Raw genomic sequence first — 20,590 nt, forward strand, 5'->3', positions numbered from 1 at the left:
TATGGCCAAGGAGAGGTAGAAGCAAAAATGAGATTGCACAGGTGGGCAGGGACATGTAAGGAAAACGGATTTTATTTTGGTTACAATGAAAAGCCATTGGTGAGTTTTATACATGATTTGATTTGTACTTGATTATATTTCAGAAATTTCTTTGGGCTGTCAGGTGGAGGTTGACTGTTAGGCAACAAAAGTAGAAGCCCAGAAGCCAGTTAAGAAGTTCAATAAGAATCCAGGTAAAAGGGTGGCAAGTACTATGGTTGGATCAGAGGAGGCAGTAAGTGCTCAGAAGATTTGGTGGATCTTTGGAGACAGCTGACAAAACGTGAATGATAGTTTGGATGTAGGGTATGAAAAGACATATATGGAAGATCCTAGATTTCTGGTTCCTGAGAAACCATAGATGATAGAGCCATATTATAAGTCAGGGAAGGCTTATAATAAGATAGAGCCATATTATAAGTAAGAGCCATATAATAAGATAGAGCCATATTATAAGTCAGGTAGAGGTACAGCAGGAATACAGTTCTGTTTTGCCCAGGCCAAACTTGAGGTCCCTATTAGATAGTATGCACCCAAAGAAAAGGTATAGAGCCCACTAGTGAGACAGGAAGGAAATGCTTAAAAATAAAAGACAACCGAAAGTCCCAACCAAATAAGCCCTACTTCATTTTAAATGACACTGATAGCACTTTAGAACTTGAATTTATTATAATCACATTACTTTGCCATATTTTAAGAAGGGTTTGCTTGATAAACATATCTCTTAATTAGAAGTCTTAATTTGCTCTCTGTGGAGCAATAATTTTAAGTATGGGGTAAAAGACCTCACTTCTTTCTATTCCTCTGCTCATACCTTACACTCCAGTAATTCCAAAACCCTTACGTGCCCAGAAATAGGCTGTTTATCTCCTGTTTTTCTGTACATGCAGAGACTGCACCCTTTTTTAGCCCAGCTTTGCAATCATTATTCCTTCAAGACTCAACCTGATGAAGCCCCTCCTGACATTTCAGGGCACAGCTGGTCATTCCCTTCTGTTGTTACCGCAGAACTTCTATGATACTTTTGCATTCTCTACTGCAATACGGTAAACCTGTATTTGTTTCTGATACTATAAAGTGACCCCCTTGGGGGAATAGATTCTATCTTACTCAATTAGAGTTTGCAGTCTAGCATAATGTCTGACACAGAGTAGCTGCTCAATCAATTTTTATTTAATGAGTGTTAGTATGGATGCATTTTTTTTTTTTTTAGGAAACACTGAAGACATCCAGTAGGCAATACATCCTACAGTGGAACTAGGAAGCTGTTCTTTCCTAAGAGAAAGAATTTAAAAAGGGGCTATTTGTTTTTAGTTACGGCTTCTTTTAAACATAGGCTGCTTTAGACAATCAAAAATAAATTCTCTAGGTCACTATGTTGCCTTCAACTTTCCAGGTGTCTTAAACAGTTTAAGAAACTAGGCTGATGAAGTATTCAGGACAGTTTTTGAAGGAAAGACAAAAATCTGGGAGAATTTAGGGTTTGCTGTTTGGAAGAGTGAGGGTTAGAAATCTCAAAATGTCTTTTATCTTATAATAATACTTAAACATTTAACAAATAAGAGTAATTAAAAGTGTATAGGTTTTGATAAACATATTATAAACATAAACATATTGATGCTGATTTCTATCTTGGGAAACTGAAGCAAATGTGTCCAATGTTAATTTTAGTCCTTACTTTGTCTGTCCAATTCGGTGCACCCTTCCTATGGCCTGGAGCTCATGGGCAGGGTTCAATATGGGCTCAACCAAGAGAACATGAGTGGCTTCGATGATCGTTAATCCATTAGACCCTGTGTGCAGGGGCAGCAGCAAAATATTGATCTGGGGATCATGTTTAAATGCTGAGAGGTTCTCCTAAAAAAAAGAAAGGTACATGTGAATTTTAACTGGATCAGTTAAAAATAAAAGTAGTATTGTAAAAGTAAATAAAAGTAGTACATTATAGTGCACACAAAAGATACCTAGTGGTCCCAGGTTACTGTCAAATGTAAGAAAATGAAATGTAAAATTACCAGTGGTAAATGTAAATCTGTTGCTTGGTTTATGAAGAAATGTGCCACATAAGCTCATTTGTTCTTTATATCGTGGAATCGTAAGATACGTATATATGACACATGCAAATAAAAACTACATGCGCTTAGAGGAAAGTATTACAATGTATTAAAGTGACTATGAGAGAAGAGACATGAATCTGCTAAATTTTCATTTGGTGTTTGTTATGTGTTTATGTTAAGGTATGCACCTGTCACTGTGTTGAATGTGATGTGAGGACGATTTGACTACAAGCAGTTATACCTGATACAGTGTCTCGATAAGTGCACGAGGCTCACTTCATTCATCTAAGTCACCTTTCCTTATACTTAAAAAAAGGACCACAAGACATAAATCTTTAAAATAAAAAAGATATCACAGGTATACGACAGGTGTAACTGATAGACAAAAAATAACTGTTTTCCCTACTTTACTTTTGAATATTAATTTTATAATCAATCAAGAGCTCAAACCCAGAAGTTTCAATTTGCAACTAAGTCTACTCCAAAAAAACACATATGAACTCATCTTCACATACCTGAAATGTTTTAACACGACTGATTTGTGCAAATTCCATGTTGTTATCAGTGAGAGCTTTTGAAATAATATCTAACACATCTTGCCACTAGAACACATAAAGCAAAAAGAAAACAATTTATACATACCTTACACATAAAGATTGTAAAGGACCTAAAACAGAGTAAGTTTTGTATCTCAGAGCTAATACAAAACAAAACCTTCAAAGGCAGTACTACAGAAGTTATTTAGTTCTATTTTAGAAGGTTTTTTTTTTTTTTAAATAAAATTCTGGTTGAAAATAGGGCAAGACGGAAAGAAAAAGAAAAATACCGGATGGTCTCACTCATAGCAGGAATCTAGAAAACTTAAATAAGGGACCAGGAAAAAGAATAACTATAAGAAAGAAAATATCAAAATCAACAAACAACTATGAACCAGAGAAACTCTATGGGGGGTGGGGGGCAGGGAAAGGAGGGCTTGGGGTCAAAATAAGGGGGTTGTAATTGTATGGGGAATATAAAAAATAAAATTTAAATCAAAAAAAGAAAATAGGGCAAGAAACTTGAGTGTTTTTGAGGGTGGAATTAAGATAAACAGAATAGAAAATAAATCATGGTGTTTAATGGTTACTTATCTTTCAGAAATGGAAACTAGAACTTTTACTCAATACTTTATGCAGCAGATTTCCTTTTTCTTAACCAATTTTATTTGTGAAACAAGACTTTGAAGGTTTCAGATTCCAATTTTTACAATGTATTAAATGTATTACAATTTACAATTGTATTACAATTACTTATAGGGAATTCCCTAAATAAAATACAGTAGTATGATTGTAGCTGTAGGAATTACCTTGTGAAGCATCATGAGATTTCTCTGACAATAATTCTATTCTATGGACATGAAAAACAAATCTAACATGGAAAAACCTAGCAGTCACTTTAAACATCAACTGCATTATGGTGAACAATAAAAATTAGTTCTCAGATAGACACTGATTAGAGACAAAAAAAGCCAATCTGAGTTAACAGTGAGAATGAAAATGTGGATCATACTGTTGAGAAAACAAGTGCTTTAGCCCCCGGATCTTTACGTTGGATTCTCATCAGAGTTCTGACCACAGCTTCCACTTTTGTAGAATGACTGCCCTTTGAAAACAAAGAAGAAAACACATCACTGCCAAATAAAATCTAGTTAACAGTAGAAAGGAAAACCAGTACGAAACACTTATACCAAAATTATATGTGAATCAAGACAAATTCTCAGGTGCATATGGCTTACCTTCTTTTTCTTTAACAATAAATGTTTTATTGGTGGGCATAACATGCCAGGGGTTACTTTTTATCATTTAAAATCAATTCATTCTTTTAAGGAAACATTAGGATCCTCCCCATCAGGTATTGCCACCATGGGGTACCTTCCACCAAATCACCGATACTTCACCAGGATAGTCCAATGTGTTTCCTTTTTCTCTTTGTTCTAACTGTGCCTCCAAAACTCTCCCCTCTAGATGACCTTTTATATTTTGTATTTGCTTGAAATTTTCTTTAGTCTCAAACTGTAGAAGTCATAGAATTTATACCCAGAGAGAACTGAATATAAAAGCACAGCAGAAAGCCATACAGTGCTATGACCATGAAGATAGGATTTTCTGGTTAAGTGGTTAGGTTTTGTAGTAATAAACTTTTCTTAGATAATCAGAATTTATGTTCAAAAATACCTTTTCACCTCAGATATTATGACAAATGAAATGTTAAGAATACAAGGAATCAAAACTTCATGTAAACACACACTAAAGGACCCAAGCCAGGCATAATCCTTTCTTACAACGGTATTAGAAAGAATGATAGAGGTCTAGGGATGACCACTTGGATGGAGGCAGATTATTCACAGCTAGATAAACTTGAGAGCTTTTTTTCATTTTCCATAAGCATTTTTATCACAAGAGTATGAAAAAGATAAAAAAAAAAGAAAATGAGAAAATACAGCATGTTTTCTGTAGTTGCCATTGAGAAAACTTTTCTCCTGGAATGCTCGGGAGGTGGTATGACAGAGATTATGGGCTCAGAATTTTGAGTCAGACAAGGCTACACTCAACTGTCAATTTTGCTTGTCACTTGTTATAGAGATTCTAACTTTTCTAAGTCTTTTTCCTTGTATGTTATGAAGGGATGATATCTATCACTAAAGAAAACAAATAGTATTTACCGTTTTCATGACAAATTGTAGATGCTCCGTAACATTATCTGAGGTGTTAAATATGACTGCTATAATGACACAGGTTATCCCCCACGGAGGTAGATCTAGCTCAAAAGTAAAATATTGCCCACAGCAGCACTGCTCTTTTGCTCAAATGCACCTCCACACCTAACACACAGTCCATCACTTTTATACAAAGATAAAGAGTAAAAACAAATTAAGAAAGAGAGCTATACTAGTTTTAAGTTAGCAAGCCAGAATTATGGGAAAAGTTTTAAAATTATCATAAAATCCTGAGTCTATCTTTGTGTCTAAATAGACAGGCTTTCAATCATAATTGAAAATTAAAAATATATAGTCTGAAAATTACCTTATATAAGAGCAAAAATGTCTCAAACAAGAGTAAATTAGTATAAATTGGTCAGTAAAGAATTTACACAGAAACATCCATGCTCCTAACAAGGTCTCATTTTCAAGTGAAATACCAGGATAACTATGAACCATTCCCTTTATAAGCGGCTTCTTACTAAACATTCAAAAGAAAGTATGACAACTTTTATATGCAACATTCCAAACTAGAACATAGTAACTCTATGAAGGAAAAGGCCAGAGCATTCCTTTTCATCAAAATTTGGCCAGTTCAGTGTTAGCTGTCCATGATATTGTCCAAATGCCAGAGTTTGGAACCATTTGGTCCCAGTCCAGTTACTTTTCACTATAAAATAAGGATGTCTAGAAATGCAAAGCTGTTTATTTGAAAGCTACAGGGGGAGTGAAATAATTTTAATATTCTTTTCTTCTAGATGGACAGTAGTGGCTATGGATAATGAGAACAATGGAGCAATAAGTAGCAGCTCATATATATCTGTAGCTCCTGGTCTGAGCATGCCTGCCTGCTGGCAAGATTTCTGAAAACAAAGCCAATAAATGTACAATCTGTATGACAGACCAATGTGTGACAGCAGTGTCTCTTAAGACAAAGGCTTTCATGTTTTAAACTACTTGAAGAATTTAAATTATCAAAAATTAAAATTACAAGACATTATGTTGAAAATCCACTGCCCCTGTAAGTCTGTTTTAATAAGAATTCATAATTTGGTAAAAAATGCTCCAGACAATGAAAGATTACTGTCTAAAAAGGTAACACAGATAGGCAGTATATTACAGAGTAAGACTGAAATCAGATAAGGATCACATTTCTGTCCTATTTGCTAAATATATCACAACAACTTTCTTGACAGTTTTTAAAAATTACCAAAAAATCCCCAGAAATATAGAGGATTAAAAAAATTAAAGTATAGAGATAGAAGTATAGAGGATTAAAAAAATTAAATCTATTTTTTTATGCCCTATACTCTGTGAAAACCACTAAGAATTTGGCATTCATCCTCTAAGACCATCCGTGCATTCTAGAAGCCCCAAGAAAACTCACACCCCCACAAATATTTTTAAACAAGTTTTATATTGTGTTCTATTTCTTTAACGTTATATTGGCAGTCTTTTCACATGAGACATTTATACTGATATTTACTTCATTTCATGGCTGCTTAGTATTTAGAGAACAAAAATATCAAATACTTGCTTAATATGCATTTAGACAGTTTTCATTCTTTTTTGCTATTTTAAATATTTCAATGACTGTACTTGCACTTATAGCTTTGGGTACAGGAGCAAATATTTTTGTTGGACAGGCACATGAAAATCGAATTATCAAAGGTTAAAAGAATTTTTTTTAGATATTTGTTAGATTCCCTATCAAATTGCTCTCTAAAAATGCTAGAATTTTTACCTGTTAACAGTTCAACATGGCTACTTCTTTGCACACAATTTCATGAAAGTGGATACCAAATTTCCATCTAAAGAAATTGTGAGAAGTAATTTTTATTATATGAAAATGATTAAATCTTGAGGTAACTTGTTATTTAACATTACATAATTATTTTTTTACATAATTATTAGTGATGACAGTATTTAAAACACCTTCTTAGTACCTACTTTGTAATAACTTTGTGTTGGCTATGGGATTACTTTATGTTAAATATTATGGTACAGTCCATAATTTCCTCCCAGCAAAAACAGTACATATTTTCCTCGCAGGCAGTGCTCTGAAAACAGTTGTTGGTATATAGTGTCATTCTCAGAAGTGTCTGGTTATTTCTGAAGAGCTGCAGAGATCATGAAACGATCATGCTCTTTGAAAGGAATGTGAAATCCTGTCCTGAGCATAGTCCTTGGTAAACTGAATACACTCCAATCCGTTTATTTAATGAACAAAATTCACATTTACATTTAGGTTTCTTGATCCTAAACATACTGCGTAAAACTAATGAATAAACAAAATAAAAGATGTTTGATAATAATTTAAAAGTTTGATGTGTTTTTTCATTCACTATGATCAAATCAAATCTTGAATTAATCTCTAGCTTTCTCTTACAAAAGCCAGACATTCAACAAGAGATCATGAAAGACATGGGGATCTGTCTAACAGAAAGCAGGCTGGAGGTGGCTCTGTGTTAGGTATTGCGATGAAATCCCTGGAACCCATCTCAGAAGAAGTCAGCAATTGGAGGGCTGTGCCATCTCACTAGGTTGCTGAGCACTTATGTCTTCGTTTATCCATCAGTAGTTATAGGCATGATTAACAAAGTCAGTAAACTCTGTGAGCTTAATTTATAGAGTAAATAAAGCTTTAGTCTTTGGAAAAACAGATTCCTACCACATTAGGCCCCTATTCATATTTTTTTTTCTCTTTTCAACTTGTGCTTTTGTACTTGCAAATGAAAAGCAAGAGTCCCAAAATAATAAAAAGACCATGGTTGGTCTAAAAAGCAGAGCCGGTAAAAGTGAACAAAGATATAGGGTAGACATTCTTCTGCATTTCACTCAAGTTCCATTAACATTTCAAGTAAGTTCATGTTGAGTTACTGAAATCACTCACTTATTCACTCAATAAAAACTTAATGTTCACCTAAGTAACAAGAACTACATCAGGCAGTGGATATACAAAGATGAAAAGATAACATTCTCTTTCTCCCAAATACATACATGTCACTGCAAGCTGCAAAATATAAAACAAAAAAAGGATGATTTAAACAGCTAGTTTGGACTAGAAGCAATTCAGATGAATGGTTTTTTGTATCATCTTAATAAGCACTGTATATGTGTATGATCTTTTGATTGTTTCTATAAAAATATATATAAACAAACTTGGGCTCAATTCTACCAGCTTCTGAAGACTAGTCAATGTGATCACTATTATAGAAAAGAAATATTAATTTGTTAAAACAGAAAAACAAAGTGGAAAGGGTAGATAAGTTTGGAAAGGATGACAGAAAAAAGCAAAAGAGAGAAGAATGAAGAAATGTGGATAGCAAACTATGCCTGTGCGAGGTGTTAATGAAGTATGACTATTCTCTAGGTTACTTTGAGTTTGTAACTTGCAAATAACTGGAATGCTTCCTTTCCGTATAGAAAAAGTTATTTCCTGTCTTGGTATTTTCTGACTTGCATTACTTTATTCTGGACTTTCCCTGTTGAAATAAAGCTAGCCCTCTGAATGTGTCTGTGCTGCCCATAGTAGTTTCGGCTGAGTAATATCAGTTAACATTTTTTTATTTCTGTCTGCACCTGTTCACCATTCTAAAAACCCATGTTGGTAGTGACAGATATAATTTAGTGCAGTTATTCAGCTTTTATCATTGGTCTCATGAAGTAGGAATATTTTTAAAGTGTATGCCCAGGGCAGATGCTGGGTTCTTCAAGCACTCACATGTCACTTGAATAAGTTCAATGGAAACTCTACCTAGGCAAGTGGGAAATAAAAGTACATTAGGCCACAAAAATAGTATCCTACTCTTGTAAAACTCTGTATAATGATTTCAAATAGATAAGTTAGTAATTGCAAAAAAAAAAAAAAAAAGTATGCAACAAAAATTTGTTTGGACCCAAAGGCTTTTACAACTGTTTATCTGTTTGTCCATCAATCGATCTATCCCTCCATCCATCCACCCTACCATACATCCATCAGCCATCCATCCACTCACCTATGAGTACCTCTTACATGTCAGGCATTGTTTTAGATGCTCCGATACAAAAGTGAATAAAGTCCCCACCTCATGAGCAATGTCCTTCTTACATTCTAATGATATTTACATTCCACAAGGTAGAGCTTTTTCATAAAGGTAATTTCATAAAGATAAATTATAGTTTACGTCTTAGAATTCTGTTGCATATTCAATTTATTGCAAGCTATTGCTCACTTTAATAGGAGACGAGCAACTCACAACTACAAGTGCTGTCGGGGCTAGGGAACAGAATTGTTTTTTATCAATTGTAAATACATTTACTCATGATATGCTCTAATAAAAAGATGTAATTGCATTCTAATTTTACCTGTTAAATGTTTATGTAGGAATTTTACATAAAAATATTTAGAGAAGTAAATTTAATCACTTGCGGGTTTATCACATTATTTTATACTTATTTTAATCTCACTCAGAATTTTGCAATCAGTTTTTCCACTCAGATGTTTATTTTAATTATATTTAGAAAGTATAAGACAGACTTCACAAGGCACCTCTGAACTAATTCAACAAAATTTTGAAAAAAATTGAAAGAGAAATAACTGATTCCACACACAATAGATTTAGACACAGCCTGGTATTGCCGGGCTTCTTTAGGAGTTTGAATGTAGAAATAGTTTGTTTTCCCTCTACAAAAAGTCTGTATATTCCTATTAACAACAGATTTGTTTGTTAAAAATGCAGATTCCTGGACCAGATCCCAGATATAATGAATTGAAATTCACAGGAATGGGGGTTTGAAAAAGTCTTTATTTTAAAAAGTAGTCCAAGTATTAGACACTGAAAAGTTTGAGAAGATGAAGCCGTTATGCATGTGTGTTGGATGGGAGCGGAGGGTGCAGTTTTACTGTAGCTATTTCATCTATATTTTCTCCTGGTTAGATCTTCTTATGACATAAGAACTTTGTCCATTATAGGGTCAGGGTTTCCACTGGTAAAAATGCTGTGGATGAAACCTAGCCAAACTTAAGACACAGGGAACAGGCCACGTGGGGCATATGTTCTGCCAGGAGGCCTACTTCACCATCCAAAAGGCCTGGCAGTTGTCAGAACTTGCAAGGGGAATTTTGTGTACTTTGTGAAATGATCAGTAGGTTCCAAGGGTCATTTAGGAATACTGTCCACAGTGCTGGTAGGGTAGATACAGTCTTTATCTTAACTACATCCACTAAAAGAAACACTGGTGATTTCAATATTTATTTTATTTCTGTGGTCCATCAATAGGATTCCTTATACTGTAAAATCTCCTATCTCCAAATGATGCCATTAGAAAAACAATACCTTGTACTACGTGGTACTATTTTTATAGTCTCCAAGAATATAAGGTCAGTTAGATGATTAAGTAGGATGTCTAATATATATTATACTGTTTGCTATGTTTAAGAGTCTGGGCATGAAAGCTTAAGAGTGAAATAAACCTTTCAGATACTATAAGCCCTTTAATAAAATAAAAATTACTTCTCAGGATTGTTTAGTAAAATGCAGAAATTTGACAATCAACAATAAAAGGAAAAAAATTCCTTGATTTAGGAAATGCCTGTGTAATATTTCTAAAATTACAAAATAATGCCTTAAATGTTGACATGGAGACATCTTTATCTTATACATGACCATGCCCTCAACTCCAAGATGGATGATGCCCATTCAGGAGGACTGTTTCAGAGAGTCAAAGGAGTACAGTGAGTCTGAGAAAACAACAAGCAGATGTTTCAGGAAGGTGGCAGACAGTCGGGTAGAAATGTGACAGAAGTCAGAAAAGGGGACAGGCAGCAGAAGGCAGAAGTGGCAGACATAAAATGGTGACAGAAAAGGGAGCGAGAAGCAAAAGCAAATGTGGCAAGAAGCAATGTGAGAATGTGGAAGAGGGAAAAAACCTGCTTGCATAATAGGTGCAATATTCAGACACAGTTTAATAAAAAGGATATGCAACTATATATGCATCACTGACAAGAGAACTTCAACAAATACTGTAATCATAATTTTTTTAAGATGCTTCAATTTATTCTTGTGCTCATCAATATCCATAAAAGACAGGAAGAAGTCAGAGTATAATCAACAGTTTTTGTACAATGATTTCTCTGTCCCCAGAGGACATCAAATGTAACTGTCCTGGGGATCTAGGAAAGCTGCCATAAAATGAACAGGTGTTTGGGTTTGATGGACTCAGTGACTCAGTTTCATAGAGGCTGTGCTGCTTACTGGTAGCTAAAGCAATCACTTCCTAAACCTCACTGCACGAAGCCTGACACAGCAGTTCTTCCTGACTTGCTCCTCATACTGGGATGTCTGCTTTCTTCTAAGGGTCAGCAGCCCTTCTTAACCATCTATGCCACCTGTGACCCTTTGCGGTCCCTGAGGCCAGAAGGAGAGAGAAAAGAATGAAGAAAGGGCTACAAAAGACTACTTCAATGGGAAGGAAAGGGAGACAAAGCTGCAGCAGTGGGAATGGGGGAAGGGGCTCTTGTGTGGCAAGTAGGCTAAAGCTTAACCATCAAATGCCTCAGGGCTGGTCATGTACCTTTGGTCAATCCTCTTCCCCTTCACTAGCAACTCTTTGGCACTTGCCTTAAAATTACCCATTTATACAGGGATTCACAGAGGGAGCAGGACTACATGACCCCTAAAGTCATGATCCTCTCATCAATTAACCACCAACTTTATTCTCATATTCTCTGCAGTTCCTTCTAGTTCACTCACCCTTCCATTTTCTCTTTCTTCTAACCTTGAAGTAGTGCTTTAAGATTCATTAACTTACTTTTTTTATTGTGGAAATACTGCTCTCCACTTCTTTGATTTAATCAGCACCTGGCTATCCACGGCAATACTCCTTTTCAGTTGTGCTCTTAAGCGGAGAGGTTCATTCTCTCATATTCACTGTACTATGAGCATTGGTATCTTCTGTTATACTAATGCAGGCTTCTGATCATTATTTCTCATTTTTGTACTTATTTCCATTCTTTCAAGTCTCATGAAGCCCTCTACCCTCTGTTATCATCTATTTACTGAACACTACCTTTCATCCATTAAAGGCTTTTGGTGCCTAACTCACAAACTTTAACTCTACACTTCAACTCTGAATGTTACACACTCTCTGCCTGACAGCCCAGTCAACATTTAGGTCTTACTGTTTCATTTTCTATACTTTTTCTCCTCCAATTACTTGGGTCACCCACTTCTATCATCACATCTGGAATACTCAATACCGGTCTTCTCTGAAATGACTATTAAGATCTCACATTCTTCATAAGGACACCTACCCTTATAGCTTCTTTGCTCAAAAGTTCAACCTACAATTGATTTCAAAGAGATCTATACATCAGCATTTTGTTTTTTAAAGAAATTTTCGTTATAGACTTTCATTTTCTCCTGTACCTTCAATCTATCCATTGCTGGAGATTAAGCTTGCTCAAAATTTTTTCTCTTAAAAAAACAAATAAAGGGCCTCTCCTGGTGGCGCAGGTGGTTGAGCGCAGTGCTGTGAAGCTGTCCACAGCCTCTGCAGTGCCAGTTTGATCCCGGCTGACTGGCGAGGGTCCCACATGGCACTTCAGACCTCTCCTGTCATGCCCGCTTCTCCCCTCAGCAGTGTATTTCATCAGTCTGCCTGTTCTGTTCCCCGCTCTGTCTCTGGTGAATCCTCTCACCCTCCCATGAATCTAGCCTGTACTCCAGTTCTCGTATAAATAAATAAATCTTTAATAAATAAATAAAACCTCAACACAAAGTCTTTCTATACTTCCTATTTCCTTTTGGCTACAAATCTCAATTTTCTACTACACAGTTAAATTTATGAAATGGGCATTTTCTCTACTTATTCATTCTTGTTCATTTCCTCATTCACTTGCAACCTACTTTTTGCTTCTACATTTCCACTGAAAGAGCTCCTTCTAAATTCACCAATGACTTCATTAGCCAAGTTAGTCCATACTGTAACTGAGTCCTCTTCAGTACTACTGGATACAGTTAACATTTGCATCCTCATTGGGGTAGATTTTCTGTGGCCTCTGTTGATAGCACATACTCTCCTGGACTACTTATGTCTATACTGGTTCCTACTTTGACTCCTTTTTCAACTTCTTTCCCTTTATTTAACCTTAAACCAAATATGGAATTTGCCAGACCCGATCTGCAACTAAACTCTGTCTTTCCTTAGGTAATCTCACTTACCCTCACCACTTCCAAGATCACTTACAGCAATAAATTTTAGATCTCCAGTTCCGCCTATCCATACTTTGCTAGTTCTACACGCATGTTTTACTTATTTCAAATACAGTATGTCTAAATGACCTCCTCTTCCAAATACCTTCTATCAGTAACTGTTTCATTATGCACCTGATTTTTATTATCATAAACAAGGGGGTCATGTAAGAAATCTTTCTTCATCAAACCCTCTGACATTCTATCTTCCTGATCAACTCCAGTCAAAATATCTCTTGAATATGTCCACTACCGTCTATCTAACTACCACCAACCTAGTCAAGCCATCATCACTACTGTAGTTCCTGAACAGATCTCTTCAAGTTTTTTTTGACTCTATTCTTTTCTATTCCTGCTAACCTAATTTCCATACTACAGCAAGAGGGTTGTTTTACAAATTCAAAACTGATCACAATACTTCTATGTTTTTGAATCTTAAGCTGGTCTGTTAACATCTGAAGCCTCTTAAGTTTCTAGATTCATTTCATTCCATTCTCCTTTGTGCTTTCTAAACTGTAGCCACCCACTTCATCTGAGCTTCTTCTTGTCTCAGACCTTTCCATGTATACAGTTCTGTTTCTTTTCTCTTTCCAGCAGCCTCCTCCTCACAAGGCACTTCCAGTCACACACCTTAGGGTAGTGATCATTTAGATACCTGCTTAGTTATCATTCCCTCAGAAAATCCCTGTTTTCTTCTGTAGTGCTTATTAAAATTTATAAATTTATATTATATTTTATTTATTATCTAATGTCTGTGCTTCCCACCAACTCAGACACCTTCCCCCCATCAAACTTTAAAACTCAGAAGGGGAGTGCAATTGTGTCTGTTCGATTTATTAGTGTATGCTGTATGTGTAAGGTCCAGCATACTGCCCGGCATACAGCCTGTGTCCAATAAATGTATACAGGATTCATGAATCAAAGTTCATTCCAACATTGGAATTTACTTGATCTCAACACACTAGAAAGCAATGTGACTGATATTTTCAGTTTTTACTCAAATAACAGTGCAATAAACAGCAATTAGATAGTATTTAACTCAACTATAGTTTTCTCAGGAGGCAGGGTATCCTAAAAACTGCCTTATTTCCAGCAGTTTCAACTTGCAGTTAAAGTTACAAAATAAAGGCCTTAAAAATAAGTGGAGAGCATCATCCCCAGAAAGATAAGGAACTAATGAAAAAGATCTACTACTTCTTGCTTTAGAAATAGCCCCTCCATTCTCTCAACTCTTCCTTCTGATTTATTTCCTACTATTTTCACATACTGATTTGTCCTTTGTCTAAGTTGATAACGAACAAAAATAAACATATTTAAGTAAAAGAAAGAGAAAAATGTCTAGTGAAAACTTTTCATTAAATAAATACCCCTCAGGTACAAAGTTCAATTACAGATCCTTTTTGGATTTAAACATACAGTAACTTAAAATTGTCAATGAAGCCTAAGAAAAAATTAGGTAGATAAAACAAAATTTGGGCTGTATCCTAAAATATCCATCCATGCTATTTAAAAACATTTTCCCATCACTAACTTTAGTAAAAAATCCATTTTCTTCCTCCCGTTGTTTTGGGTATATTATTTATTTCCTAGGGGCTGAATAAAAGAGTGGGGGGAAAAAGTTTTTAAATAAATCTCTAGAAGATAATCTAGAGGTCTACAATGTTACTTTTGCCAGAGGGGGGATGGCTTTGTTCACCAGTTTGAAAAAGCGTTTTTGTGCTCCTCTGACAAAGAGTTTTTGGCAAAGCTGAGGCTGTCTACAGGCATATAGATAACAGTGTTTCCGCATATTCACTGTGCCAGTCTTGTTCTGATTTTGATGCTCTCATTTTAAGATACAAATTCCTATCATATTGCACTGTCTAAGCTTCTACCTGTTCTTAACCTACTTTACCTTCACAGGGATGTCCTCTTCTTGGCTGGCTTTCTCTGAGGTGAAGACATATGATATTTCTTTGTGAGATGTGGTCTGGCGGCAGATGGCACACTTGATGGAGCTTCTGTGAGACCCCACGCTGTATTGTTCGATAATAATTGAAATGCATTCATTACAGAAACAGTGACCACATGTCAGTACTGCCCACTAAAAAGAAAAGAGAGAACACACCTCAGTCAAATGCATCAAAGATGGTTTCAAACCTATAAATCTATTAAAAATAGAAAGGTATAATAATTTCACTTTGTCAATATTTCATGATATTAATACCCTTTAAGTCATAAAAGTTAAATTGTAACTTTTTTATTTAACTGCTTTTTAGTCCAACCAGAGTAAGCTTTCATAGCCTTTGTTCTGCTCACCCTAACAGTGAGTGTAACAGTGCCATTCAGTCACCATTAATTTGCAAGAAATGGGTGTTCTCACTAGAGTATTTGGGAAAAAGCAAGTTACTACTTTAACATTCTAATGCCAGATACAATAGAGGAACTTAAAGCAATACTGGTATAGAGATGATAAACTCAATATACACCACACAACTTACTAAGCAGGTCTACATATTCACATATTAAAGCATTAATTATACAGAAGATGAATGGGCTTGTAGCTTAGATTTATTTTAAAATGGTTCTAGATACAGTAACTCTCTCCCCCAGATAAATAAATAAAAGGGTATTTTTGAAAATTCCTTGTGCTATTTCATGAAAAGTACAATAGTCCTGAATCTCTGGAGCATATCATGGAAACTTCCCCCTCTTTTGCAATGAGGGGAAAAAGAACATTAGATTTAGGCTAGGTGTTTGTTCTAAAAGCCCTATCATCTTATGCAAATTATTTACGCTTTATCATCTGGTTAAAAAAACTATTACTGCAAAATCTGAGGAGTTGCAGGATGGACTGAGAAGTACCTTGGGGAAAAACTAGCACTAAAGGAAGAGAAAAATGAGCTTGGTCTTAAAACAATTCTTAAGGAGGGGAAAGGGTTATTTGGGATTTATTGGCTGATGCTGTTCATATTGTTCTCTAGCAGCAGCACCTCTATTCACAAGGATCTGTGCCAGATCTCAGGACTTGAGGCTATAGTAAAACTAAGGTGCTGTTTCACTTGTGTTTATTTTTGTAGACAAAAAGCAGCAGTCTTCTGGACCCTGTGAACCTCCAGAGCCATCAGGCATGAAGATGTTCATTGGTTGAGAGGAGTTTTGTGTATTGTAAGAGCTCAGGATGGACAAGCTAAACAAAAAGACAGATCCGCCTCCATCTGCAATGGAGACAAAGCTAGAGACACGCGGCACCAGAGCATGGGAGTGACAGGTAGTTAGTTAACCCAAACAGGTGAACAAATGACAGATTTTCTAAATTATAAGTTGAGGAGTTGCTGGGGTGTAGGGGTATAGAGAGAGGGGAGAGAGGAGAGAGTATTTGCACATAGAAGTCTTTGAAAATTATAAAGAACATAACAAATGCAAGAGAAGTTTAGGATATTTTCACCTGTTTTCCCAGTTGCCGAGCACAGATTGGACAAGGTTCTGGGTTAATACCTCCTGACGTTTTATCTTGAGACTATCCAAAAAAGAATTAATAGATATATTAGTTAAAATTTAAAAACTGATACGTGTTTTACAACTCATTTATAGAAGTAAATGCTGGTGACTGCAATTTAAATAACCTAATAAAGATGAGCTAATAATTTATATATTACTTAATACTATCACTCTGGGGGTTTACGAGCATTTATTCAAGGAGTGAACAAGACAATTTTTACTACAATTAAAATTATATTACTGTATTTGTGGTTATCAAAAAAGGCAAAATTATAAGTACAGTATTTGTAACAAAATAGGTATGCTGCGGGTCTACTTGGCATGAGATTACAGACACGGGATGAGGTAGCATTTATTTACATAGCTCCTTATTAACAGTAGTTTATTCTCAGTGTCCTTTGCAAGGCAAAGCAAATAATTAGAATGCAGCAATGTTATTGATTTAAGGTGTATTTATGCCTGGAAATTATATTGAAGTATAACAGCTTTTCAAAATCTCCTTAAAACTACTTCAAAAACTGAAAGAGCTTCAAAAAGTTATCTGATGGAGAGATTTTAAGACATAAAGGGAAAAAGTAAATTAGATACATAGATCACTAAAGTTTTTAAGTCAGTGGTTTAACCAAATAGTCATACTGAAAAAATTGTTTTTGATGATTCTTTGATTTTTTTCAAGTAGTGAAAAAAACAGAACAAAACATGAATTCAGCAACTCTAAGGGCTTGAGACAACTCCATTAACTAAAATATAAGTATTCAGGCAAGTGAAAAAGTTGAACCAAATTGTTCTTTTCCTGTTTGTTTCAAAAAACATATAACAAATCACCTAAAAACATATGGTCTAAAACCAAGATTTATTTTTCATGACGTTACAGGTCACTTAGATAATTTGGGGTTAGGTTGACTTTGCTGGGGCTAGATGATTCGGATAATCTAGGCTTCTTCACATAGTGTCAGAACTGCAAAGCGCAACGAGTTGGAAAAACTGAATATACATGGACTTTCTAGGTCTTTGCCTGTGTCACAAGGCACAATCAAGTCATATGACCAAGTCCAGAATCACCGTGGAAGCATATGACTGCAGTATTTTGTAAACAACCTACCATAATGCATAATGTCTCTTCTAATTTATTTAAAGGATTAGTATTTTTTCCATAAGAAGCCTGACTGCAAATATTTTGCAACTACTCATCTCTGCTATTGTAGTGCAAAAGCAGTCACACATCTAATCATAAATCTATTATATCTTGTTCTGATAGGGTACTCGTGCCAACTACCACTTGTTCTTACAGTAAAATGGAATTATATTCATTAATGTCCAATATAATACTTAGCTCACTGTGGACTTCTAGTGAGTCCGAGACCTGGGACACGACGGTGAGGGAAATCAGACATGGGGGACTGTCATGTCTAGCATGCAGTAAATCTTTATTGTCTTGGTGCTCATTATATACTTATTTTAATTGCAGCAGGTGTAATACCATATAATGATAACATGTATGAGTGATTAGTCTATTTTCTTACTATTATTTATTTACTTCAGACAGTAGGGTACCAGGTGGTTAGTTCTCACGCACTTAATCTTATCGCCCCCTAGCCAGAGCCTGGGAAGTCTGCTCATTATCTTTGTTGTTCTCAAACTGTGGAGATGTACGCAGGTCACTTCCAGGCTCTCAACACCAAGTCCTGTCACCCAGAGATTTTCCTCCAAGACGCATGTGTTTTCATATGCCTTAGGGACTCGGGTCAAGGCCCTTCTGCTCACTACGTGGGGTGTCCTCCAACAGCTCACTAGTCAAAAAATGTGTCATAGATTACATTACACCATTCATTACCATGTCTTCTAATTTAGTAGCTTTCTAAACACATTTTACATTTCTTTTTTTTTTAATTTTTTAACTACCTTTTTAAAAATTATTTATTTATTTATTTATACAAGCACTGGGTACAGTGAGAAGTGCGGGAGGGTGAGAGAATTCACCAGAGCAGAGAGCAGAACATAGTGACGAAGTACACTGCTAAGGGGAGCAGCGGGCGGCAGGAGAGGTCTGCGCGCCATGTGGGACCCTCACCTGGCAGCCGGGGATCGAACCGGCGCTGCAGAAGCTGCGGGCAGCTTCATAGCCCAGCGCTCAACTGCTGCGCCACCAGGGGAGGCCCCACATTTTACATTTCAAATAACAAAAAGCTATGTTACATTACTGAATGCATGTAAGTCATTTACTGTAATACTTGCCTAGAGGCAGATTGTAGTATTTCCAGTATTTAAGGCTTTAAAGTACAACTTTTTACACTGTTTTATGCTATACAGTACATATCCTTTATATAATCTGTGTAACATTTGAAGATATCATCATCTTTGGGAAGAGTCATGATGGTTTACTGATCAGATAGCATAGGGAAAAAGTAGCATCTTTTAAAAACAATACCTTTTCCAAATTAGTTAGGTAAAGAAGCTGCCCAAGTTTTTTCTGAAGCTGTGATGTAGCAACGGCTTTGTCATTTAGCAGTTTTATGCGATTTTGTTCTACCTAAAAACCAAAACAAAACAATTTATTCTCTCAGAAAAATGGCAAAATTATATTAAACATGCACAATTCTTCCTCGTTAATAAAAATGTTTCCTATTTTAAGAAAACCTATTTACATATGAAAACTCAAATTTGCAAAATTGATACCAGATAATATATTTCAAGAAGAAATATTTCTTGTTTTATAGTAAAATTTAATATGGAATTGTTTAAATAGGAAGCTTATTTTACACATTTGAAGTGAGATAAAAATCAACCCAAATTCTATTTATGCACCATTTTTTATTAATACACCCTTGGGATAAAGAAAATCAAAATGGTATGCTACTTTGCCCAGAATCACTTTATGAAATATAAGGAAGAAATCTCTGTCTGACTCTCATGTCGCCTCACTCCAATAAAATACAGTTGAATGAAAAGGAGTACAAAAAAAAGAAATCTGTTTTCAGAAGAACTTACTGAGAATTTGTATTTAGGAGATAGTATTTAAAAAGTATATTCAGATTTTTAAAGTTTCAGTCTCCTAGCTTTATAGGAGAAAGATTTATAAGATTAAACATATACAAGGAATGAAAATAAATTATAGAGAAAACAATATTTTACTGTGGAAGAGAAAAGCTTAGTGGAGTTTTTTTTTTTATCCTGATAGACTTCTGAAGATAACTTGTCAATATATGCGCATCAGCAAAGGAAAACAATGCAAAAGAAAGTTTTTAGTTTTCTTAAGGAAGATTTTTCTAGTTCTAAAAAAGCTGAGGTACTATGACATAGGTGTTAAAAATTGACCAAGCGGCCTCCCCTGATGGTACAGTGGTTGAGCGCTGGGCTGCGAGGCTGCCTGCAGCCTCTGCAGCACGGGTTTGTTCCCCGCCTGCTGGCGAGGGTCCCACCAAAAAAAAAAAAAAAAATAGACTGAGAATTTCTTTAGATTTTGGTATATAGAAAGTGGTCAAAAACAGAGTATATGCAATTTGGAGAAAAACAAAGAACATACCAAAATCTTAAAGTGCTAAGCATGTATTAGATATGAAATTGCTATTTTTGTTCAATTTTGACCAACAAAATCGAACAACTTAATGGGTCCAAGCTAAGAGTAGAGATTAAACAGATATGTATAGAAGAGATCACTACTGGGACTCTTTTATCTAGGCCTCGCAGATCTCTGCGCCATCTATGTGCTGTGCTCTTCTGTGATTTCCTTGCCATTACCTCATGTGGTTCAATGATATGAAGAACGGGTGGATTGGGCTTTGGCTCCTTAGGATGACGTACTCTTAGTCGTTCTGTAGCCATTGCAAGTTCATCAACAGCAGATACACGGTTCCTCAGAGCCATCCAATATTCATGAAGCAACTGGAGGGAACAGAAAAGACAATGGCAGCAATAAAGCACATATTTAAAATTGGTTAAAGCCACCAAGATGTGCCTTGGTCAAAAGTCTTCAGTGTGCTCTTAAAACTGATAATTTTCATTAAATGTTTATTATTCTTCATAACAATCATTATATTTTAGGG

The 20,590-nt window shown here is 35.5% G+C and overlaps 1 protein-coding gene across 5 annotated transcripts in view; it reads right to left on the minus strand.

The window, feature by feature from the left end:
- Nucleotides 1–20,590, minus strand: part of SHPRH (SNF2 histone linker PHD RING helicase) — a 65,817-nt gene that overhangs the window by 3,750 nt on the left and 41,477 nt on the right. For 3 of the 5 annotated variants that reach the window (XM_037520533.2, XM_037520530.1, XM_037520532.2), the window contains 7 exons: nucleotides 20,286–20,429; nucleotides 18,976–19,077; nucleotides 16,495–16,566; nucleotides 14,962–15,150; nucleotides 3,645–3,737; nucleotides 2,612–2,698; nucleotides 1,718–1,896 (listed from right to left, as the gene is read on the minus strand). In XM_037520533.2, coding sequence (XP_037376430.1) covers nucleotides 1,718–1,896; nucleotides 2,612–2,698; nucleotides 3,645–3,737; nucleotides 14,962–15,150; nucleotides 16,495–16,566; nucleotides 18,976–19,077; nucleotides 20,286–20,429 — 866 coding nt within the window. The other 2 variants (XM_054697905.1, XM_054697903.1) reach the window with 2 other exon arrangements.

The sequence above is a fragment of the Talpa occidentalis genome, unplaced genomic scaffold, assembly GCF_014898055.3.
Source record: "Talpa occidentalis isolate TD23 unplaced genomic scaffold, MPIMG_talOcc4v2.1 talOcc4.2, whole genome shotgun sequence".
NCBI lineage: Eukaryota > Metazoa > Chordata > Mammalia > Eulipotyphla > Talpidae > Talpa > Talpa occidentalis.